This window comes from Camelus bactrianus, chromosome 8 (genome assembly GCF_048773025.1).
Source record: "Camelus bactrianus isolate YW-2024 breed Bactrian camel chromosome 8, ASM4877302v1, whole genome shotgun sequence".
Taxonomy (NCBI): domain Eukaryota; kingdom Metazoa; phylum Chordata; class Mammalia; order Artiodactyla; family Camelidae; genus Camelus; species Camelus bactrianus.
In genome coordinates this window covers 16,547,568-16,573,111 of record NC_133546.1, presented here as the reverse complement: position 1 = coordinate 16,573,111, position 25,544 = coordinate 16,547,568, and the positions used below count along the sequence as shown (strand labels likewise).

At 32.9% G+C, this 25,544-nt stretch overlaps 1 protein-coding gene across 6 annotated transcripts in view; it reads left to right on the top strand.

Moving 5' to 3' along the window:
• The window catches only part of STXBP5 (syntaxin binding protein 5), a 153,784-nt gene that overhangs the window by 87,116 nt on the left and 41,124 nt on the right, over positions 1–25,544 (top strand). Inside the window, exons 16-21 of one of the 6 annotated variants that reach the window (XM_074368206.1) lie at positions 283–461; positions 6,198–6,323; positions 8,050–8,201; positions 17,871–17,933; positions 22,699–22,758; positions 22,861–22,908. In XM_074368206.1, the coding sequence (XP_074224307.1) occupies positions 283–461; positions 6,198–6,323; positions 8,050–8,201; positions 17,871–17,933; positions 22,699–22,758; positions 22,861–22,908 (628 nt within the window). Of the gene's footprint in view, positions 1–282; positions 462–6,197; positions 6,324–8,049; positions 8,202–17,867; positions 17,934–22,698; positions 22,759–22,860; positions 22,909–25,544 lie in introns of all 6 variants that reach the window. The other 5 variants (XM_045524499.2, XM_074368208.1, XM_074368207.1 and 2 more) reach the window with 5 other exon arrangements.

Sequence of the window (25,544 nt, the reverse complement as noted above, 5' to 3'; positions counted from 1 at the left end):
AAAACTAATATGAATATGAGCATACTCTAGTATTAACAGGAGTGCAGTAAATTCTAAAATCATAATGCATGCATGTGTACTTGCACACATACACACAATCATTTTTTAAAAGCTGAGTCAGAAGCATTTTTTTCTTTGCTATATCCTTACCTTTAGAAATCTCACTAAGTGTTTCCATTAAAAATTCTCATTCCACTGTAGCATACGTGTGTGTATGTATGAACTGTAATAAAATGAACAGTAATGCTTAGGTATAGCTAAATTGCCTTATTTTTATGACAGATGCTTGAAGTTCGATTGTTATATGAGATAAATGATGTGGAATCCCCAGAGGGTGAACAGGCACCACCTTTGCCAACACCGGTGGGGAGTACCAATCCTCAGCCCATCCCTCCTCAGTCTCACCCTTCTACCAGTAGCAGTTCATCTGATGGGCTTCGTGATAATGTCCCTTGTTTAAAGTAAGTTATATAAAAATAGAGATGTTTTGGAAATTATCTTCTTAGATAAATTGTAAGCATTAGTAAAGTTAAGTAGCATTTTCCTGTGATAGAGTAAAATGATTTAACCACATCTCTTTCTGTGTTTTGCTGTGGTTAATCCAGCTCCTTTTTCTGTGGCACCAAGAGGAATCTAATTGGGTTCTGTGATTTTATCCTTAAAGTACTAAGATTTGATCTCTAAGCATACTGGTAGACCAGCATGGATCTTTCCTCTATGTATAGTTTAATCTTCTAAATCCATCATTGTTTTTTAGTCTTGATTTATATGTAGATCAGATGTATAGTTAGACTGCTTTCTGCCACTCTGAAAATTCTGTTTATTCGGTCTTTAGAGATTCATTTGTTTGGTAATTATTTTCTTGTCTTTTTCTGTATCTTCTCTAACATCATATATTGTTTTCTTTTTTTTCTTTGAAAGAAAAATGGATTAAAGATTTATTTATTTTTATTTTTATTTTTTAACATTTTTTATTTAGTTATAATCATTTTACAATGTTGCGTCAAATTCCAGTGTAGAGCACAATTTTTCAGTTATACATGAACATATATATATTCACTGTCACATTTTTTTCTCTGTGAGCTACCATAAGATCTTGTATATATTTCCCTGTGCTATAGAGTATAATCTTGTTTATCTATTCTACATTTTGAAATCCCAGTCTGTCCCTCCCCACCGCCCGCCCCCTTGGCAACCACATGTTTGTATTCTATGTCTATGAGTCTGTTTCTGTTTTGTATTTATGTTTTGTTTGTTTGTTTTAGATTCCACATATGAGCAATCTCATATGGTATTTTTCTTTCTCTTTCTGGCTTACTTCACTTAGAATGACATTCTCCAGGAACATCCATGTTGCTGCAAATGGCATTTTGTTGTCGTTTTTATGGCTGAATAGTATTCCATTGTATAAATATGCCACCTCTTCTTTATCCAGTCATCTGTTGATGGACATTTAGGCTGTTTCCATGTCTTGCCTATTGTAAATAGTGCTGCTATGAACATTGGGGTGCAGGTGTCATTTTGAAGTAGGGTTCCTTCTGGATATATGCCCAGGAATGGGATTCCTGGGTCATATGTAAGTCTATTCCTAGTCTTTGAGGAATCTCCATACTGTTTTCCACAGTGGCTGCACCAAACTGCAATCCCACCAGCAGTGTAGCAGGGTTCCCTTTTTCTCCACAGCCTCTCCAGCATTTGTCACTTGTGGTTTTTTGAATGATGGATATTCTGACTGGTGTGAGGTGATACCTCATTGTAGTTTTGATTTGCATTTCTCTGATTATTAGTGATACTGAACATTTTTTCATGTGCCTACTGATCATTTGTATTTCTTCCTTGGAGAATTGTTTGTTTGGGTGTTTTGCCCATTTTTAGATTGGGTTATTTGTTTTTTTCGTATTAAGTCATATGAGCTGCTTATATATTCTGGAGATCAAGCCTTTGTCAGTTTCATTTGCAAAAATTTTCTCCCATTCTGCAGGTTGTCTTTTTGTCTTACTTGTGGTTTCCTTTGCTGTGCAGAAGCTTGTAAGTTTAATTAGGTCCCATTTGTTTATTCTTGCTTTTATTTATATTGTTTGGGTAGAATGTCCGAAGAGAACAAAACTGGACAGCAGCATGTAAATCAGTGAAGCTAGAACACTCCCTTACACCATACACAAAAATTAACTCAAAATGGATCAAAGACTTAAACACAAGACAAGATACAATAAACCTCCTAGAGGAAAATATAGGCAAAACGTTATCTGACATACACCACATATTGTTATTTAAATACCCTTATTATAGAATTCCAGCTTTAAATACCTTATGCTTTTATATAGGAATAAATTGGACAAAGTTTTTTCTTTCCCTTTTTCTGTCCAATTTGTATTATTGAGTGGTTAAATTTTTAGAAGCATATGAGTCTCAACTATGGCACAGAAATAAAACAAAGAGGAGAGTTAAAATCATTGAAGGATTTCATGAAGACTGTGATTAGAAGTATTACATTTACAGAGGTGTCAGTTAGGGCAATGACTGAAAAGTGATTGTGGAAGATGTCAAAGAGATTCAGTACAAGAGTCGGGGGCAAGAGCCAGGTTATAGTAGATTCAAGGTAGGGAAGGTGGTAAGAGAGACAATTTGTATTTATTAAAAGAACCAGTCTTTCTCCTGCTTTTGCTTTAGATCTGCTAGAATCTCTTTTATTGGTGAATAGTTCAACAATTGCTGTGGAGAATATGTGCTTAATCAAAAATGCATTCACCCTAGAGATAAGGCAGATTTTTTGTATCACAATCACTTGTGATAGCAATCTATTAAAAATATAGAGGTTTTTTTTAATCTTCTTTCTATGTTTATGTGAACTTGAGATTGTGTGTTCTCTGCCAGTGTTTAACGGGGATGATTTTGCTCCTCAGAATGCATTTGGCAATGTCTGGAGACCTTATTTTCACAACGAGGGGAGGAGGTGCTACTGGCATCCAGTATGTAGAGGCCAGGGATGGTGCAAAACATCCTACAGTACGCAGGACAGTGCCTCGCAACAAAGAATTAGTCAGCTAAAAATGTCAGTAGTGCCAAGGATGAGAGACTTGATCTGACCTGAAAAATGTAAGCACTGAGGTTACACAGCTGCATTCTTCAGAAAGGTCTCAAGTTTCTTCTCTCTCTTTTTCTCTCGTGCATATACACACACACCCCTCCTTTTTGTTGCAGTCTGGCATATGTTTAGCTAGAATGAGACTTGGAAATAACAGAATTCTACATCCTTCCCTTTTTTTACTTACTCTATACTACTTTAAACTTAAATTTGTAAATTTTTCAATTATGCCATTTCTTCTGATTTTAATGTATATTCCCCCAGCTTTTTGTTTAATTTTTATAAGCATGTAAAACACAATTTATCTTTGAGGTTTATTTTGTTAACATGTTTTTGATAACAAGTTTGAGATTTTTGTCTAAAATCCACATATTCACTGGTGACTTTTTTTAATTATAGGCAATTTGAGTTATATTTCTTTTTTTTTTTTCTCATTTTAATAGCCCTCAGGTAAATACAGCTATTTATCAGCTTCACGTTGTTTAGTCCAGTCTCAAAGCCAATTTTTAGAAGTCAGAAATATAATATGATGTTAAAATAACTAATACAAAGATCTTTTTTGTTTTTTTAATACAAAATGTTTTCATACATGATTTTTTTTGAAGAAATATGTTAAAAGCAACTATTCGATTTACTCCTTTTACCAATAAAATTTTGTTTTTATTTAAGTATTTTAATTGTGCTTCTGCAGGGTATTTATCCAGAGTCAAATTATTTTGAAACTGCAAAGCCTCTAAACACTATTTTGACTTTTGAAATACATTTATACAAATTGTGGAGCTTTTTATAAAAGTTCAAACCTTTGTCTTTAAAAAGTAAACAAAATAATTTGCATATATTTAAAACATTAAAATGATAACTTGCATGTAGCCATTGTAGACATTACTGCATTTTATATTTTTTGTAATTTTTTAATACTTCGTATTTTAAAAATCTAATATATTTCTTCATTTCTTGTGGTTTCTAATTTTTTACCAGTTGGGGATTTAGCAGCAGTTTTGACTTATTTTTGCTGAAAAATGTTCTTGTTTCTTTATACTAAGTAAAATAAGAATTCCAAGACTTTTGTGTGTCTTCACCACTTATATCTTAAATGTGCCCATATATGCACTTCTAAAATTATCCCTGAATGCCTGTTCCTACTGTTGAAAATCTGATGTAACGTGTACATTAAGTATGCCAGAGGGAAGGGAGACACTTTTTTGAACTTTATCTAATTCATACAGGGAGAAAAGGCATACTCAGCCTCTGCAGGCTATGCTTATATCAACAGAGGCTCTCTCTGGTGGAGATGAAATGCTACTCGGTCTTTATTTTTGTCTGCTGAGATGGATGCTGTAGCTGATCCCTGAGTGTTTCCCTGAGGAAAATCAGAACTTCTGCTTCAGCCAGCATACAGCTCTGAGTGTATTGCCTTGCAGACTTTGCACAGGCAGATGTGTGTGCAACTCAGTTCATTTTGGGGGTACCCTTGGTGGTTCATGTTTACACTGAAATTTGAACAACATCCTGACCCTTTTCTTACCTAGAGTCTAGCAAATATGGCAGCAAAAGGTCCAGTGTCATGGTGTTCTTCACTGGGAGAACCAGCTAAAAGATTCCAAGGATCCTTACCTCTGAGTTTAGTGTCAGGAAATACAACACCGAATAGTATTCCTGCTGGCCTTCCTTTATACACTCACTTCAAGGCAGAAGCCTCAAGAATTGTTGGAATAACCAGGCTTTGCATATGTTTTACAAGAACAATTACTAAAGAAAGAGTCTGTGCAATTAAAAATATTCTAACCTTAAAGTAAAAGTAGATTTTTGATAGTATAAGTAAGTAGTCACACACAAATAAATTGCCTATATTTTAAAAATTTTTTATCTTGCAAATTCACTTGGAGTTTACAGAGGTTGTATCTAAGTGACTATTTTATGTCTTAGAAAATCTCACACTTTTAACCTCTCCTTCACCACCCCCAACATGTTTATAACAAGTTTAACCAGTATGATTTGTATGAACTTACTCAATATAAGTGAGTTTTTAATGTTTGCTGAGTGGTTCAGTTGAAGACCCTATCATCACCTCAAAGTTACCACATATTCCTCTGAAACATCTTTTTTTCTTTCTTTTTTTCTTCTTTGGAACTTAGAATAATTATCTTCATTTTCTCCCCTCCTCTACCCCCAGCCTCCAGCTCATTCATTCACTCAGTAAATATTGAGTGCCTCTGTGTTAGAATATTAAAGGTAACTGCAGGGTTTCTACCTTAATGGAATTTGCAAGGCTTTTTGAGACTTACTTCCTGTGTTTCACATCTACCTTTTCCTTACTGTTTCGCATCACAAGGATCACAGGAACTTCCTAGTGGCTCTCCTTGTTCTACTTCATCTTGCATACCTCCACCAGTTAACCTTCCCAGGATATTTCTTATAAATCTTCATTGGTTTTTAGTTATACAATAATGAAAATATTATTACTTTTGTGTAATTTGTCCATTGACAAAACTCATAGGCACTCATAGTGTTCTCATACTGTGATTAGGTAGTAATAGTCCCAGTTTTTAGACAAAAAGACAGCTAGTAAGTGGCAGAACCAAGACTCATACTCACATTTTTTTTTTAACTCTTTCCTTAACTTGTTATGTTTTTGGCCAGTTTTCATTTAGTTAAAACATACTTTTTAAAATTTTTTTGTATTTTTTTAACATCCTTTTTTTTTCTCTAACTTTTTTTTCTCCTCTTAATTCTTGGGCTGCTGCTTCTCCTCATTTGTCTCTCCATCCTTCACTTTTCTTCTTTTATTCCTCTCTACCCACTTCTCCCCTTCTCCCTCTTCCCTTACTACCCACCACCCTCGAATTATATGTGGAAATTACACTTGATTTCTCATTTTTGTTATTTATGTGTGTGTTTCATCTCCAACTAGATTAAATAATTCTAGAGGACAGGATTCTGATTTCTACATTTTTTAAGTCATACAGTTTCATATATATATATATATATATATATATATATATATACACAGAGTTATTTTTGTATAGTTTTTTTATGCATGACTTTATAATTACATAGGCTGATAAGATAATTAAAGATGGGTTAAAAGGTAGCATGTTTTCTTTTCTTACAGAGTTAAAAATTCACCTCTCAAACAGTCTCCAGGTTATCAGACAGAATTAGTTATTCAGTTGGTATGGGTAGGTGGAGAACCACCGCAGCAAATAACCAGCCTGGCAGTTAATTCTTCCTATGGATTGTAAGTATAATTTCAGTCTCAGTCTCTTCATCATATTCCATATGTTTTTCTTATTTTTAAAAACAGAAAGGATAATTTTTATTATAGCATCACCTAAAAAGTTGCATAACTTTCAGACCAAATTCAGTATTTATTTGGAACATATTTCTGTTCTGAATAATTTACTCTGGGTATGCTTATACTGCTTTCTGATGTAAAGTTAAGTATCTCGTGGACCGACTGTATTTCCTCCTAGAGATAAATTCTGAGAAATAGTTTCTCTGTTAATATTTGGTATAATGAAGGTCTAGCAACATCAACCCAGAAGACTATGTTCTGAGCTGATTCTGTAAATGTTGACCCTTGGCTGTATAATTTGTTCTTTTTCCTTTCAAAGTTAACTTGTATAAATTGTAAAGGCCTAGTAATAGTTTAGTAAATTATTCATCTGTACTACAGGTATATTTATCAATTCATGCCTTCAAATACATAGTGTTAATTGTGCATACTTTTTATTATATGATAGATTTATAAAAAGTGTTTATTTTTCTTTGTTTTAAAAATCAATATTGTGGTGTAAGAGAAACCACATGCCAACTGTTCAGTCCCAGGACCGCTTATCATGTGTAGGTCACTGTCTCCCTCCTTGATTCCAGCCCTAGGAACTCCTTATAACTACTTCTTCCTGCTTATAACGACTAACACCTACTTGTCTCTTGCAGTTGTGTACCCAACTAAGAGTGGCTAGAGTCTGAGATAGTCTTCTCTCGTGTATTTTATTTGCTACCCCACAAAGTAAGAATACAGGCCTTCCCTTTTTTAATATTTTACTGCCCATAGCCATAAAAGAAACACACAGGGAATAAGAAGAACAACCAACAAAAAGTTTCAAAGAAAGTTGCAGATCAGTTGATCACAGATCTCATTGGGCTCACAGTTATATTTTGTTTAGCCCTTTTTGTATATTTTTAAAATATGACCTAGTTGCCAAGACTAATGTAAAAATCCATATTTAGAGCTTCATCTGAAAAATCTGATTATCTGGCCCATGTCTCCATTCCTTCTTGGGAGTAGTCAGCAGGAACTGAGTTGAAGCTCTTCCTCTTTAGATGGCTCATGCACTCTCCAGTTCACCAGAGCTCTTATTCGGCCTGTTTTACTTACTTATATAGTGCTTCTATGTATTTCAGTTTTCAACTTCTCGCTTGAGAAATCTTAAAAGAATAAAATCCCTTTGTTCATAGTTGCTTTACTTATAGTTGATTTGTAGTTCTTGACTCAAAATTAAGAAGACATTCAGAATAGTCCAAAGGGAGGCCTCCAAGATTTATGCTTTCTACTTTTTATTCTTGGCTGTAAGGATTACCAAAACTTCCCCAAAGGTATAACTCCCTACTTCCTTAGTGGAAGGGAATGTCTTTCCCTGAGGGGTTCAAAATATCCCTAAGTCAGAAAGATAGATGTCATGTTGCCTAGTGTGAGGATTTATGTCTCTGGTTAAATTTCAATTCCAATTATCAAATTTTTTATATATTGACTTCTAATCACTAATGTGTACAGAAGATCTGCACAATTCCAGGAAAAGGCTTATGTAACCTGTATTTCCATGTCTGTAATAGTGTTTTATTTCAAAGTGGAATTTTCCTAAAGACCCATGCTTTTTTTTTTTTTAAGCCTTATAGACTACAATGCATTTTCTTGTAATTATTTATTTGTACTAAAATATTTGCTCTTTTCCTATTCCCAGGGTAGTTTTTGGTAATTGTAATGGCCTTGCGATGGTTGACTACCTCCAGAAAGCAGTACTTCTCAACCTGGGAACTATTGAATTGTATGGCTCCAATGATCCTTATCGGAGAGAACCCCGATCTCCTCGTAAATCTCGACAACCTTCAGGAGGTAAAAAGAAAAAGTCCTGAGCTTTAGGACTACCATAGGACTTCTATGAATATAAGTACTTCTGTTAAGTAAATACCTTGTCTGATTCCATCTGCTTGTGTAAACTGTCAAAAACTAGTAAAAGATATCAGCCTCCTTTTTTTGTTTTTTGTTATTAGCTTTTGCTTTTGTTTTTAATATTCTAGGATTTTATTTAACATTGGGAAAGAACCATAGTTTCAAACTTCTTTAGCTAAATTATAATGACAGGAAAATTTGTCTCGTTACAAACAAAAGTTAATTTCACAGTTCTGTCCATTTTATTGTTTAGTATTTTGAGACCAACAGTTTATTGTTTTGACTATTTAATTCAAAGGACTCCTTTCCCATTTGAAAAAAGCTATAGATGCAAAAGTAAATTTGAACTCTATCAAAATATAGTGTCCTCAGATAGCTTTGAGTCAGTGCAAACCCAGATCCATTAAGAATTCTCTCTGTAGCATTCTTTTGTGTTTGCTAGGCAATTAGTCTTATTTTAAATGTTTTAACACTAATACCTCATGGAACACATGTATAGTTAGCTGTTTATAGCCATACTCCTCCTCACCTTTTTTTTTTTTCCCCAAACCTCATTGCACATAGTCATTGGATCTCTGACATATACGAATGTATTAATGAGACCTCCAGTGGTAACCGGCGTGTGGGCTCCAGGCTCTCCAGGACCTGGACCAGCTGGACCAAGGACTGAGGGAACCCTGTCAAGGGCAGACTTAATCTAACCCATCTGCAGAATGCCACTGGGAAGCTCTGCCCTATACTTCCTAACTCAGTCTCTCTGAATTGAAATTCTTTCTGAGATTCACTTCTCAGTTGCTTTCAGGAAATTAGTAGCTGATACTTCTCACAATTCATTAGTAGAGGGAAAAAAAAAAAAGGTGATGGGATATAGAACTTACTGTCATGTTGACGATGGTTGAATTTTTGTTTTCTGTTTTTGTTTGTGTGATCATTTTGTCATGTGTTATCTTCAGCAGAAATTGTTGTCCCAACCATACCATTCTAGTATCTTTGTCTCCTTTTTTTTCTTCTGCTTTTCATTGCTTCACTAAGGTATGCTGATTGCGACTTCTTGCATGTGCGGCCTTTCTAGCTTATATTCTGAATCTGTGAAAAAACTTCGTTCTTCTTTTTTAAGTAAGTTATTTATTCCATGTCATTGAAGTCATAACATTATTTTTGTCCATAAAATTATTCTCATTTATTTTTGAAACAGCCTATTATTAAAGCATTCTATATCTAAAATAATATACTTATTACTTAAATTCATCTCATAATTTGTATATAAAAACAGCTATTGAAATATTTGTGCCCCAGTCCAGTTTCTTTATAAAGCGAAGAAACTAGTACTTAGTGTCAGAAAGTAAAACATTGTCATGGTAGAGAAAGAATGGTAAAAAACTTATTACTCCTAAGTTAATTTATTACTCCTAAAATTAATTTCTTTTCTCTTTGGTACTTCATCATAGTTTACATAAAATTGCTAGAAATGAAATACCTAAATTTATCCAAGGATAGAGACTAATTTTACCATGTGATTTAAAATTTTTTTTCTTTAAATTCCACTGCATCCTACTTTATTCTGTAGTTAACCTTATGATTTTATGCATGTTATTATTTGCTTTATTTTATATTGAAGAGTTACATGTTTAGGCACAGGAGAACTAGCTGAGTTTTTATTGGTTTAAGATATTTACTTACTGTCATTATGCTCACTTGAACAATATTTTGGCTTATATTTTAAATAAAAATGTAAAGAAAGTTGTTTTAAAATATGCTGTAACATTTTAGGAATATTTGTGCCTTGCTTTTAAAATATATTTATTTGTATTTCAAATAAAATCAAATGTAGAATAATAGTACTAAAATTCCTTAATTGCATTGATAGAAAAAATGATATTTTTGCTAAAGTGTACATTTTATAATATGTTCATGAAGCATAGCCCTAGCTCATGAAATTGTTCTTCCGGTTTTTTTAATAGATCAGTTTGAATGGAGATTTTTTTCTTCTGCTAATAAGTGTCATTACATTTTCATAAGGAATAAGATGGCACTCATGAAATTATTTCATAAGATAAAATATTACTCTAAATGTTTTATGGCTGTATTAAAATACAGTTGAACTATTGACTAAAATATCTACAATGTTTTCATAATAAAAATTATGAAATTGTCACAGGGACTGGTAGTGATGAAGGATTTCAACTACCTACAGATATCTGATGAAAGTCTTAATTCTATTAAAAGTGAAATGTGATAATATATGTCTTGTTTTGCTGGCCACTTTTTCACTCACTGAAGGGCACAAAAAGGAAATTTCTATTCTGAATATAATTCTAAACCCCAAACAATGTCTAATAATGATAGAGTAATATGCACATGAGGAAAAGTGCTCATTTAGTCTTAGAAATAGATAATTAAATATAGGCTTTAATAAAGAAGGAAATGAGAGGCACAAAGCTGCATCTAGACTTTAAGAAAGACGTTTTCAAAAGTTATGGAGAGGAGGCTCTTAAAAATGAAGTTTGGGGCTCTAAAACTGAAATTACTTTCAAGTGTTCAATATTTTCAATAAGATAAAAAGAGAGAGAGCTATGGAGCCTAATAGTACTAGTTGAAATTTCTTTTTATAAGAAGTAAGACTATGTCAGAAATAAGGGATACAGTCAAGGATGGGTAAACATGTTGTGTAGATCAATAAGTATTGTATTGAATTAAGGCTGATTTTCCAAAAATGGGAAATACAGCAAAATGTTTGTACAGTGAACATACAGTTAAGGAAGGATTAGGGCACCACTTTAGGGGTGATTTGTAATGATGGATGAAAAACAGAATGTAGAACTAAATCACTTTCTTTCTCAACTCTCCATTAAAAAGAATGATTTTTCTCTCTGGAAATTATGGAAAATAATACAGAGTAATTAAAGTCTAGGCCACATTGTGCAAATAAGGCAAACCAAGCAATAATAAAAAGATATCAAGAGAATTTGTGAAGAAAATTTGTAAATGGTACCCACAATGGAGGAAGGTCAGATATTTTACAAATCAGTACGTTTGATTTACAAATTCAGTCAGAATTCTAGAATGATTTGCTGAGTAGCTGATGCCTTATGTGCACGTTGAAAATAGAGATATCAAAAGAAGTCAGGAGGAATTCACGAAAAGTAAGTTGTTCCAAAATCAGCATTATTTTTTTAATCTGGTAACTACATTGAAAGATCATGGCAGCTTGTTGACATTGTATTTCCTGAAGTTCATCGAACATTTAATAAAGAATTCCATGATACTTTTGTGAACCAGACAGGTGGAAGTGACTGAAAAACCTCGTTCAGTTTAATAGTTGCAAGATTAAACCAGGAGTTAGCAAACTACTGTTTGCAGGCCAAATCTGGCCCACTGCCTGTTTCTGCAGTTTTATTAGAACAGCACCATGCTTGTTTGCTTATGTGTTGTCTGTGGCTGCTTTTGTGCTTCAATGTTAGAGTTGAGTAGTTGCAACAAATTGGCCCCCAGAATCAACCTGGGCCTTCACAGAAAAGGTTTGCCAACCCCTGGTTGGTATTAGTAGGTCAAGTTGTGGCCTGATATTAACTTTGATGTTGTGTGCCTCAGTTAGTGGATATTTTTTGCTGAATAATGGATGATTATGTTTTGTTGAACATTTTAAATAGTTAAGTAAGCTTTGTATTTAAACATTTGAAAGACAAAGTGTGCTTATTATTCTTATTTAAAGGGTAACTAATACATTCGATGACAGAGTGAAGACTCACACAAAGATAACTGTAGATAGATGTCATAAACTTACCAAGAAAATGAAGTTTATCAGTAGTTAATGTTGAGTCCTGTGTTTGGGTTATAAAGATGATTACATGCATGCAGAGCAGAATACTGGCTCAAGTAGTTCACATGAACATACTTGGAGGTGTTACTGTTAATTAAGCAGATCTGTGTTAAATCTCAGCCCTCTTTTTGTGTGTGTATATTAGAGAAGATGCTCCTCTGAGAGAGTCCTCAAAATGGGAGTGATTACCCCGTTATAAAGGTAGTGTCATCATCAAGTGAGAGGGCAGCGTGCCAAATCTTGTGACTGGAACACTGTCAGCACCCAGGTGGTTGTTCTATTACCACAATGTAGTATATGCCAATAGTGTGACATAACTGCTGAATATAATGTGAGAAATACAGAAGATTCTAAGTTATCCATTTATGTTGTATTTCCTCCTGTTTTTAAAGCAGGTTATAGAGAAAATAAATTTTGGCCCAAATGTAGTCAAGAACTTCTAACCAGTAAAATATCTCTTACAATGACAACGAAATTGACTGTCTCTAGATGTAATTAGGTGTTTGTCACTAAATAAGATACCTGAAACACTCAGTGCCTCAGTTTCTTCTTCTGTCAAATGAGGATAATACTATCTACCTCGCTGGCTGCAGTGAGAGTTAAATGTGTCAAGCACTTAGTAAATGTTGGTTATTACCAGCTAGCTAATTAGGTTGGGATACATTTGGGCAAAGCCTAGATAACTATATTGCTAAGAATATTTCTCGAAGGGAATCTGGCAGCAGCAAAGAAAATGGGTTAGATTATATGCTATGAAATTCACATATATATTCATTCAGTTATTCAACAAATATTTATTGACCACCTACCATGTGCTATGCACTGTTATGGGTAATAAAACAGACAAAAATCTCTGTCCTCGTGGAACTCACATTATACTGGAAAGAACAGAAATTTTAAAGTAAGTAATATATAATAAGTTGCATAATAATGCCAAGGAGAAAAATAATTAAATGAGAGGGATTTGAAACATCAGTGGACAAGGGTGTTACATTTCAAACAGAGTCTCTTGAGTAAGATTTAAAGGAGAGAGCTGTTGTCCATAAGGATGTCTGTGGAAAGAGCATTTCAAGCAGAGAAAAGCAAGTATAGTGGCTCTGAAGCAGTATCACTGGTGAGTTCAAGCCACAGCGAAGACTAAGTGTGGCTGAAGTAGAAAGAGTGAGGGAGAGAGAGATGGGGAAGTAGGTAAGAGAAGAGGAAATAAAGTCAGACAGGCGATAGGATATGCCATAGTCCTGTACTATATACAATCATATCCCGTAGGATCGTACACCAGTCACGTGGGGCTGGACTTCGGCTTTTACTCTCAGTCAGATAGAAGGGGCTTTTAGCTCATTCAGTAATTTAATATCTAAATTAAAATGTCTCTTCACACTCTTTAATTTAGCTTCCTGAATGCTTTTTCCTAGGCTATTTTAAGAATGAGAATTATATATCATAGTACATTTTCATAGAGTTTAGTAGCAGTTGACAAAATACCAAAGGCTTAAAATTTCAATATTGATTATTTTTATTCAGTACTAGGCTCATTGTAATACTGGAATATATAATCACTACTGTTTATTTACTTAGTTGAGGTATGATTGACATATAACATATTAGTCTCAGATGTACAACATAATGATTTGATATTTATATACAATGCAAAATAATTGCCACAGTAAGTCTAGTTAACATCCGTCACCTTACATAGTTCAAAAATTTTTTTTCTTGTGATAAGAACTTTTAAGATCTACTGTCTTAGCAACTTTCAAATATGCAGCATAGTATTATTAACAGTGGTGACCATGTTATTCATTACATCTGCATAACCCACTTATTTTATAACTGGAAGTTTATACCTTTTAACCCCCTTCACCCATTTCTTCTCCCATCCCCTGGCAACCGTCAGTCTTTTTAGGTTCCACATATAGGTGAGATCGTATGGTATTTGTCTTTCTCTGCTTGACTTGCTTCACTTGGTATAATGCCCTTGAGGTCCATCCACATTGTCACAAATGGCAAAATTTCATTCATTTTTGTGGCTAAATATTATTCTGTTGTATATGTGTGTATGTGTGTATGTAATTCATTTTTCTGTCTGTGCATCCACCAATGGATACTTAAATATTTCCCATATATCACTACTAAAGACCTGTTATCTTTGTGTTCTGTCAAAAAAATGTATTTATATACACAAATATTTGCCAAAGATTAAATGCATACCTGTAATTACATCTGTCATATTAGAAGTGTAAAAACTAGTTTATTTTTTCTTCAGAATCATTAGTTTGATGGAAGTTAAAAAGAAAAAAAAGAACTACTGGTCGTCATTCAAAAGCTTCCTACCTAATGAAGACAAATAATATATAGTTCAATATGGAACACACTCCTTATAAACCCAATTCAGTACTCAGCGTTCTCTAAATGTTACTATAAAAGCTGTCTCGGTGACTGTAGAGAGTGTGACGTCATGTCTTTTACCCAAGGAATGGAAAAGCAGATACGGGTCATACATGCACATACGTCAGTATGATACGTAACAACTTCTGAGACCTAGACTTGCAGCCCCTTACTGTTCCCCAGCTATCCCAAACCCTTGACATGTGTTTGTTTGTAATTTTTAAATAATTTACAGGAATTCTTTCCATTTCAATCCCCAAACAAATTAATTTCCCATACTGTTTACCTTGCATTTTGCCATGTCTTTTAGTTTGTGTCTATAGCATAAAATACCTCGCAATGGCTTCTCCTAAGAATTTAGGCCATTCAATAAGATAGATTATTTTCATATAATTCATATCATATCTGTGACAAGAAAATATTTCTTTAGAGCTCTTTTAAAAATGTGGTAGCATGGTTTTTAAGAATTACAGTCCTACAAGATAAGTGCTGTGCAATACAGGCATCCCTCGGCGATACTGCAGGTTTGGTTCCAGGCCACCAGATTAAAGCAGATATGGCAATAAAGCAAGTCACACATACTTTTTGGTTTCCCAGTGCACATAAAAGTTATGTTTACACTGTATTCTATTAAGTGTGCAGTAGCTTATGTCTAAAAAAAAACAATGTACAGACCTTAATTTAAAAATAATTTATTGCTAAAAAATCTAACAAACCATTATCTGAGCTTTCGGCAAGTCATAATTTTTTTGCTGGTAGAGGGTCTTGCCTCAATGTTGAAAGCTACTGACTAATCAGGGTGGTGGTTGCCGAAGCTTAGGGCGGCTGTGGCAGCTTCTTAAAATAAGACAAAGGTGAGATTTGCTGCATCAGTTGACCTTCCTTTTATGATCAGTTTCTCTGTAGCATGCAATACTGTTTGATAGCATTTTACCCACAATCAAACTTCTTTCACACTTAGAGTCAACCCCCTCAAACCCTACCATTACTTTATCAACTAAGTTAATGTAATATTCTAAGTCCTTTGTTGTCATTCAGAATCTTCACCAGGAGTCAATTTCGTCTCAAGAAACCAGTTTCATTGTTTGTCCATAAGAAGCAACTCTTTATCTGTTAAGGTTCTTTAGTGAGAGTGCAGCAGTTCAGCCACATCTTCAGATTCATGTTCTAATTCTCATTCTCTTGCTGTTTCCACCACATTTGCAGTTACTTCCTCCACTGAAGTCTTGAACTCCTCAAAGTCATCCATGAGGGTTGGAATCAGCTTCTTCCAAGCTCCCGTTAATGTTGATATTTTGACCTCTTCCCATGAATCAGGAATGTTCTTAATGGCATCTAGAGTGATGAATCCATTCCATAAGACTTTCAATTGATTTTGCCCAGATCCATCAGAGGAATCACTGTCTATGGCAGTTACTAGCACCTTGCAAAATGTATTTCTTACATAAGAAGACTTGAAAGTTGAGATTACTCCTTGATCCAAGAGCTGTAGAATGGATGTTGTGTTAGCAGGCATGAAAACAACATTAATCTCATATTTCATCTCCATCAGAGCTTTTGGATAATGAGGTACTTTGTCAATGAGCAGTAATATTTTGAAAGGAATCTTTTTCTCTGAGCAGTAGATCTCAAAGTGGGCTTAAACAATTCAATAAACCATGTTATAAACAGATGTGCTGTCATCCAGACTTTTTTGTTCCATTTATAAAGTACAGGCAGAGTAGATTTAGCATAATTCTTTAAGGGCCTTAGGATTTTCAAAATGGTAAATGAGCATTGGCTTCAACTTCAAGTCACCAGCTACATTAGCCCCTGGCAAGAGAGTAAGCCTGTCCTTTGGAGCTTTGAAGCCAGGCATTGACTTCTCCTCTCTAGTTCTGAAAGTCTTAGATGACTTCTTCTTCCAGCAGAAGAGTCGACATTGAAAACCTGTTGTCTGGTATAGCCACCTTCGTTAATTATCTTTCTTACTAGATCCTCTGGATAACGTGCTGCAGCTGCTACATCAGGAACTCGCTGCTTCACCTTGGACTTTTGTGTTATGGAGACAGCTTCTTTCCTTAAACCTCATGAACCAACCTCTGCTAGCTTCAGAGTTTTCTGCAGCTTCCTCACCTCTCTCAGCCTTCATAGAATTAAAGAGACTTAGAGCCTTGCTTTAGATTAGGCTTTGGTTTAAGGGAATGTTGGGGCTGGTTTGATCTATCCAAACCACTGAACTTTCTCCATATCAACATTAAGGCTGTTTCACTTTTTTATCATTCATATGTTCACTGGAGTCACCCTTTTATCTTCCCTCAAGAACTTTTCCTTTGCATTCACAACTTGGCTAACTGTTTGGCTCTAAAGTTCTAGTTTTCAGCCTGTCTGGGCTTTCGACATGCCTTTGTCACCTAGCTTAATCATTTCTGGTTTTGGATTTAAAGAAAAAGGCAAGTTACTAACTCTTTCACTTGAATACTTAGAGGCCATTGTAGAGTCATTAACTAATGTATTTTCAATATTGCTGTGTCCCAGGGAATAAGGAGGCCTGAGGAGAGAGATGAGGAAGGGCAGGTCAATGGAGCAGTCAGAACACACACATTTATCAATTAAGTTTGCTATTTTATGTGGGTGTGGTTCATGGTGCCCCAAAACAATTACAATAGTAACATCAAAGATCACTGATTGCAGATCACCATAGCAAATGTAATATTTCAAACTTTTTATTATTTTATGATGATGATGATGATAATTACCAAAATGTGACACAGAGACACGAAGTGAGCAAATGCTATTGGAAGTGTCAATATACTTTCTCGATGCAGAGTTGCCATAAACCTTCAATTTGTTTAAAAAAAAAACCAGTGAAGTGTAATTAAATGAGGTATGCTTGTATTTTAAATACTGTAAATTTGGACGTACAAAATATTTTCATAATTATTACTCAGTAGTATTTAAGGGAGGTGTTTGAGACATAGCACCTACTTAGGGCAAACCACTTTGAGCTTTGAGTTGAGAGTCCCTTTGATGTAAAAATCACTGAATTTATTGCCAAGTATTTATTCTCCCTCAAGAGAAATCCAGTAAGAAGTATATCATAGGCCCTCAAATTACTGGCTTTAAACAAAATTCTGTGTTATATCTATTGTCCTTATAAAATAGCAAATTATCTCTTTTGGGAATTATTAGTTATTTATGTAACTGATGACTGCTGTATTAGTTTGAAGTGTTTTAATATCAAAAAGCTCTTATATTCTTATCTCAAAACTAATGAGCTAGTATCAATGCCAGCATAGTCTGTTAATTTGCCAGGTTTTTAAAAATGGACCGTCATACTATAATAAATGCATACTATAAACAGGAGATAAAACTGCATGATATATAAATTTGTTGTGTGATTTCGTTTTGGTTTTGTTTTTTAGCAGGTCTGTGCGATATTAGTGAAGGGACTGTAGTCCCAGAAGATCGCTGCAAATCTCCAACTTCCGGTAATTTGGTTTCTTATTTTATTAATAATTATTATTCTACAAAAAATAGCATATCAGTTTCTATAGATGAGCATTTAAAACACACCTACAAGGAACTTTTGTGTCACATGTTTATTCTTAAAATTACAACTGCATTCTTTGCATTCTCATTAAGTGAAAAGAAATATACTAGGTAAAAATCTACAGCCTGAGTCAAATAACTAAAGTTAAGAATCATATAACTGTTTAACCAGCTTTCTAATATTTATACTATTTTCAGGAAAATATAGTTTACTTCCTACCATCGGATCAAACGGTTTCATTATCTACAGCCTTTGCTCTCGGCATCCCTGGCATCATCTGGTAGATAGTGCTCTACCTTGAATAATGTCCATTTAGATTTTATAAAAGATTTTTAATGTTTATTGTCTAATAGTGACTGTAGACAGAATAACTGTGGGCTAGTTATATTACTTTTTATATTTGGTTAAAGTAATATCTGATATAATTTTATTGCTTTATTAAAGCACTAGTCCTTTCTTATCCATACATAAGTCTTATATAACCTATGTATATATTAATACTTCAGAGGAACACTACTTTTGAGTCTTCTTAAGATTAAGAGGATCCTGAATTTATAATTTTTTTTAGTAGGTTGAAACTTTGCTACAATTTAATAAGGCTGACTTCATAATTTTAACTGCCATATTTATTAAATCATTCTGGCTGGGAATCTTCATCGGCTTTCTACTGGAGAGATTATTTTTAGCATAAAGTAACGCTGTTCTTAGGCAGATTTGATCCTTCCATAACTAGTTCTACTACATCAGAAATAATTTTAAGAATGGGAAAAATTGAGAAGTACATTTCACTTTATTCATATTTCGTTTAGCATTTCATTAGGTCACTGACCATAAAATCTTCTGTGATATTTTCTTCTTAAAATTACATTTTCCTGATTTTGCTTAAGTTAATCTTTTCTTAAAATAAATGCACCTTCTGGTCTTCTTAATATTTAACTTTCATATTTAACTTTACTCATTACACTAATAAAACATACAAAACCATAGGAATCATTCACATCATTAACACCTAATATTAAGGCTGAACATTGGTAGAATAACACTGAACAAATAATACAGAGTAATATGTACTTCCCATCTCACAGGACTAGAGTTATTTCTGAGTATAATTTAGAGTTACAATATCTCTTAATTATTGCTGTTCTTCCTCTAGCTACATACAGTACTGTTCTGATTTTCTTACCTTCCCTAAAGGCCATATAAATGCAGTTGTCAATATGTTAAGGTTGTATCGGATAATTTGGACATGTAATGTATTATCTTTTAATATATTAAATGACCATCAAATGTGTTTAACAAGATTCAGCCCAAATAAATTAATACTCCTTTTTATCCTAAGCTAAAATCTAGCAATTTGGAGTAACCCACCAAGAGGTAATTATAGATAAGTATATAAGTGTATTTAAATATAAGTAGATAAATATAAAAAGTACATAGAGGTAAAAAGCCTCCAAATTCTCTCTTTATACCAGAGGAACTCAAGCATCATTCAGCATTTTCAAATATACCATGCTCTTTGGCTTGTGAAAAGACAGTATAGTTTAAACATGCAGAAATTTATATAACACTATGTATTTTATTAGGTGAGTCTGAAATGCAAACTAAAAATTGTGACCTCAAAAATCATTGATAAATTGCAAGTTCTTATCTTTAAATATAGACTCTTAGTTTATTTAGTTTAGTCTTTGATTATGCTCTGCAAGATAGAAGAATTATCTGAAGAGTTATATTCATTCATGCATATCAGGAAAGACTGCTTTTACAAAAAACAAATCAAAGTTTAGTAGACAAAAGTTGTACCTAAAACATGTTTCATGTAGCAGGAGACAGCTGTCAGTCATGCATCAGTACCAAGAAGTACTATAGAAACTAGAATACAGCTCTGGAAAGCTGCCCTACATTCTGAAAGCTGATGTCTTTCACTACTTGTCCTCTTTAAAATAGTTAATATTTCTGCTACCTATCATGGGCCAGTTTTCTTACTCTTTGCACATTTATAACTTTCCCTTCATTCCTGTTGGCATTCTAATTAGGAAATAAAGGAATAATTCACTGTTATTCCTCTCACCAACACATGCAAATTCTAGTAATTTAGGATGGTCAAAAAAGAAAAATGAATGGGGTGAGTTCGGGGTGAGTTTAAATTACTAGCCTCAAATACTTTATTCAGTATAGTGGGAGATAGGTAAGTAGGTAGGTAGGTGGATAGCTAGATAATTAAATAGTTAAATGAACAGTGTAGATTATTAAAACCAATAGAGTTAATAGAAAACAATGTTTGTGTTTATGAGAGAAAAAGAAATGTATAAAAGTGGGTTGAAAATTCAACTCAATTTTCCATCATAAATATTGAGGAGGACCACTATTACAGAAATCAAAAGTAGCCATATACCTTTACCAAAACCAGAGTATTTATTTGAAATAATACATATAAGTGAAGAGAAATATTTTTGAAAAGCTTTTAAGTACTATAATCAAGATTTGTGATCTCAACAGTTTAGCTAATTAATATCAAAGCTCTATTCAAAAATCATCTGAAGAAATCCAAGTAATGAATATAGTTTTCCCCTTTCCATTTATTTTTAAATAAACCAACAGCCTCTCTGAAATAGGAAATTAATTCTAACATCCTGAATTCACATAAAAAATTATTTCTACCATCTCCATTTGATCTTTATTTCAAAGAGCTCAGATTGCTTCACTGAGCACTTTAGTAATATAGGAATTTTTTTTTAGTAGTGCATCCAGAAATTTTGTGTGTATGTGTGTGTGAGTGAATGTATGAATATGTGTATATATACATTTCAAATTGAAGAAAACCGAGGGCTACATAGGATTTGCCATGTAACCTGGAAAAAGCAAAAGCCGTGTGTATTTTCTATCCTTCTTTAACCATAGTAATTTGTAAAATATATTCGAGTAGGAAATGCTAAAAACGTTTTTAGAACTTCTTCATGAGCTATCACAGAAGTTTTGAGAACCAGTAGTAGGCATTTTTGGTTAGGAGAAAAATAAATCAGCTTTTATTTATATTTATGGCTTATGTTGCCTATTTTTCTGTTGAAAGTACTAAACATGTTCATAATTTTATATTCATGTTTAGATATTCTTACTCTGATATGAACTATATCAAATAAAACAAGTATTAGTATATTTTTGTTCATTCATGTGGCTATGTAGTATCAGAGGTGAATAATATTTTAAAGTACATATAACATCATAACCATTATCTTTTAAATCTGAATTATATTTATATAAGAAACAAGTATACCTATTTCTATTCCTGAAAATGTAACAGAGCTCATTGTCACTTATGTGATTTTTTTTCAATATAGTATTTATGAAGGTCTATATATGCTATTTAGCAAAAATAACATCGTTTCAAAAGAGTAATCTTTTATAAGACTGTTTTAAAAGTAATTGGATCCTACCAGTGTTGACAGGTTTTACTTGGGCTGAGAAGAGACTTCAAGGATATCTTCCAGCTGGCCAAAGAAAGAAAGTATGATTTTTGTGGGGGAAAAGGGAAGTCAAATTTTGACCTTATTTATTAAGGCTGAGTATTTTCACTGGGATAAAAAAGAAATCAGCACACAAAAACCTTTTTATTTACTTCCAGTTATGTTCTAGGTATTCACTTATAGCAGAAAAGTTTTACTCACTCAGCAAATGTTTATTTAGAGATTCCAAGTGCAAAGGACTCCACTTGAGTGCAAAAGGGATGCAAAGATCAATCAGGTGGGATTCCCAGCTTCTCAGTTCAGCCCAGTGGGAAAGGTCAGGGGTGTGTAAACTTAAAATATAAGGTTTAAGTGATTAACATCATAAGAGAAGTAACAAATAAACTTACGGGAATTCAAAAGAGGGGAAGTGATTAATAGCTGGAATGATTGTGAAAATTTTAATGAATAAGTTGTCTTTTGAAATGTGTGCTATAAAAAATAAATCGTTTGACTCTAAAAAGTCAACTAGAATACTACTTAGAATTCCATTTGTAATAGATTTATGTTAGAAATTAAAGAAATACTTTGAAAAATTAGAAACACCTTCTTAAGTAAAAGGGACAAAATCTTAATTATAAAAATATTAGATTAACTTAAAGTCAGCTGAAATAAAATTAAGTACTTCTTACCTCATGAAATTTAACTAATATTTGAACATATCTAAAATTATAAGTATTATCCTCAGTATTTTAAAGACCTCTATGATAACAGTAGAATTTATATGATTTTAAAGTTTGTATCTAGGAAGCTAACTCTAAAATACACTTTACCAGGATAGTGCTTGTACAGACTTCTCAGTGTTACTAGATAAACCTTATTCAGTTAACTAATATCAAGAATTTTTATATTTTCTTTCAGAAACCATTAATTCCTTATATTTTTCTTTATCTGTTCTCTTAACTCATAATATATACCAAGATTTCACCAAGTGGTAATAATTTATGGCAAAACTATTACAAAGTTAATATTTATATATTCTAGAGATTGGTCTACCATGAAAGATAAATGCACTATTGATTGCTATACTTAGTATCATATTGTAAGAATTACTATTAACCATATACATGACATTTTCTTGAGGCCAATAGTATGGGAACTTGTTTTAGGGGTTACCAGATTACTTTGTTTGTACTTGACCCTGACAGCTCAGTGTTGTGACTGACTTTGTGCCTGTTCCTTCCATTGTCTTCATTTGTGTAGGTTCTTCATCACCACACAATTCAGATGATGAACAAAAAATGAATAATTTTATAGAAAAGGGTATAGTATCTTTATTTTAAAGTATTTTCTTTTAATTATGTTTAATTCATTTAGTTTACTTTACATAGATTTTGACATTTTATATCAAAATATTATTTTCAGTGAAGATCAAAAGCAGAAAGTTTTCCAAGATGGTAGCCAGTGATATAGGTAGGAAATAGATATTTCTATTTTGTTTCTAATCCTTGCTGTATGCAATGCTAACTCAACTCTGGAAAATTATCTAATGCATTGCATTTTGTATATATTAATTTGTTATTCCTATGCTAAACAATCTCTTGGGCTGTGTTTCTTCTGTACTCATTGGGGCAATAATTATTAAAAATCAGTTAAATTGGGATTGCAGTTCTTCCTCTGACTTAACAATGTGAATTGTTCTATTAATTTTTATTTTTGCTTTATTTTAAAATAAAGCAGGGTTCAATTTATGCCATAAATAGTACAACTTTATATTCCCAAGTTTTGAAATTGTTTTCTTTATAGATTTATTTGTATTTTTTCATACCTTTATTCTGTCCTCTTCACATTATCAAGACCCAAAATTTCAAGGAAATGATTCTTTAAAAGATTGACTTAGTCTGTAATCTGTACTACCCCTAAGCTAAATAAGAATTTTCTAGGACTTCTTCCCCCTAAATAAAAATGACTGATAGACAGTATTTTATATTAATCCTTTTGATTGTTTTATATTTTGAAGTAAATTACTCAGTCCAAGATTTTCAAAGTTTAAAACTGGGGGACAAAATATATAATTAAACTTCAGGGGTAAATCAAACTAGGGTATTTTAGTTTCATAAAAATTTGAGTATTGTGTGAAGATTTTTAAAAGCTTGAGGAACACCATTTTGCTAAGAGAATACATTTAATCTCTGATTGAAATACAAAATTTTTATTATACTGTTATTACATAACTTATTTACCCCCAAACTCTCAGCATATATTCCTTGAATTATATTAAATTAGATGAATTTCTAGGCAGCTGAAATAGATTTACTTTTTTTCAACTGATATATTTTAATATGTAATAAATTTGAATTTCAAAAATTCTTAGAAATAGCATCCATGTTGTCTGCATGTTGTAAATTGAACCCTGTTTAGTCATGTTAACATTGGCTGACTTTTAGCACCTCTGCTCATTTTTTTAAATAAGGTGGTTTATTCTTGGGCAAAGGGCTCTTCATTTGTGGAGAATCAATTATTTACCTCTGGTACTTGTGGATTTTTTAGTGAATCATTTGGTAATAGTTAAGTCACTTTAATTATGTACTTGTACTACAGAATAATTTTTTCAACCCATTTCCTTTTTAGTATATTCTATCATAATAGTACTGTAGAAGTTCTTTTACTGTCATATAATGTAAAAAGTTAGAAGGGACTTTTCTCCATATAATTTACCAAAGAACTTAAAGAATTTAATTACGTAGGAATTTTACCTTGCATGAAAGGTACTTTGTGCATACTTTTTTTGGAATAATTTATCTGTTTGATTTTTTATCCTGGGGTTATGTTTGCTTTGTTAAATGTATTGACTCACTTTCCGTTTTTTTTCTGTGTTATGAATTGAATATGTAACATGGAATATCTGAGCCTGAATATTTGAAAGACTTCAATTAATAAATTTCTTAGAACTGAGAACGTTATTGAAAGGATAGTTCTTTTATAACATAAAAAGAAAGCAATATTACTACAAACTATTGAATATAGTTCCCTGTGCTATACAGTAGGAACTTGTTGTTTATTTTGTTTATAGTAGCTTGTATCTGCTAATCTGAAACTTCTAATTTAATTTCTCTCCTCCCTCCTTCCCCTTTGATAACCATAAATTGTTTTCTGTGTCTGCTGTACACCAGAAACTAGCACAGCATTGTAAATCAACGATACTTTAGTGTAAAAAAGAAAGAAAACAAGAATGTTATCAGCAAATTTTTCTTTTTGTCATGCCAGTTTCTATAGTTACATTTTTTGGGAAAGATGTTAACTCTATTCAACTTTCCAGACTTATGTCAGTTTTACAGTTATACATAATTATTTTTTATCTGCAGAAACCACTGTTATATCTCCTATTTTATATATAATTTTATTTGTTTCCAGTAGGAATCTTTCAGTATTTTTTAATGGAAGTATAGTTGACTTACAGTATTATATTAGTTTCAGGTGTACAACACAGGAATTCAATATTTTATACATTTCACGCCAAAGTCATTACAATCTTTTTGACTATATTCTCTTGCTATACATTACATCCCTGTGACTTACTTATTTTATAACTGGTAGTTTTTTAATCCCAATATATATCTCAAGGTATACAAAAGGAAAGCTCACTTCTCAATTTTTTCTTCATTCAAATGGAGACTTTGCCATTTTATAGACTGTAAAGTTTTTGCAGTTTAAAAAAATGACAGTTTATCTCCCCACATTAGTGTCTAGTTTTGTAATAAGACTTAGCATAAAATATGTCATTGGAAAATACGTAGAATGTCAATGAAACATTGGAAAAAAATCATAGAATCTCCTAAAGATGTCTCTGTGAAGACCTGTTTTCCATATGAAGCTTAATGTTATCAAGTGTGCTAGGACTCCGTGAGCATTCTGAACTCAACTATGTTTCCTATCGTCCAATCCCATACTTACTCTGAAGTATCCTGAACCTCATAAAACTATCACCTTGCTCTTCCTCAGTCTACAGACATTTTTGGCTTCAGGTTAGGCAGTTATGTGGTGGCCTAAAAAGGGAAAGCATAAGAATTAAGCCTAGAACCTCCAAGGCTGGCGCTGGTTAAAGAACC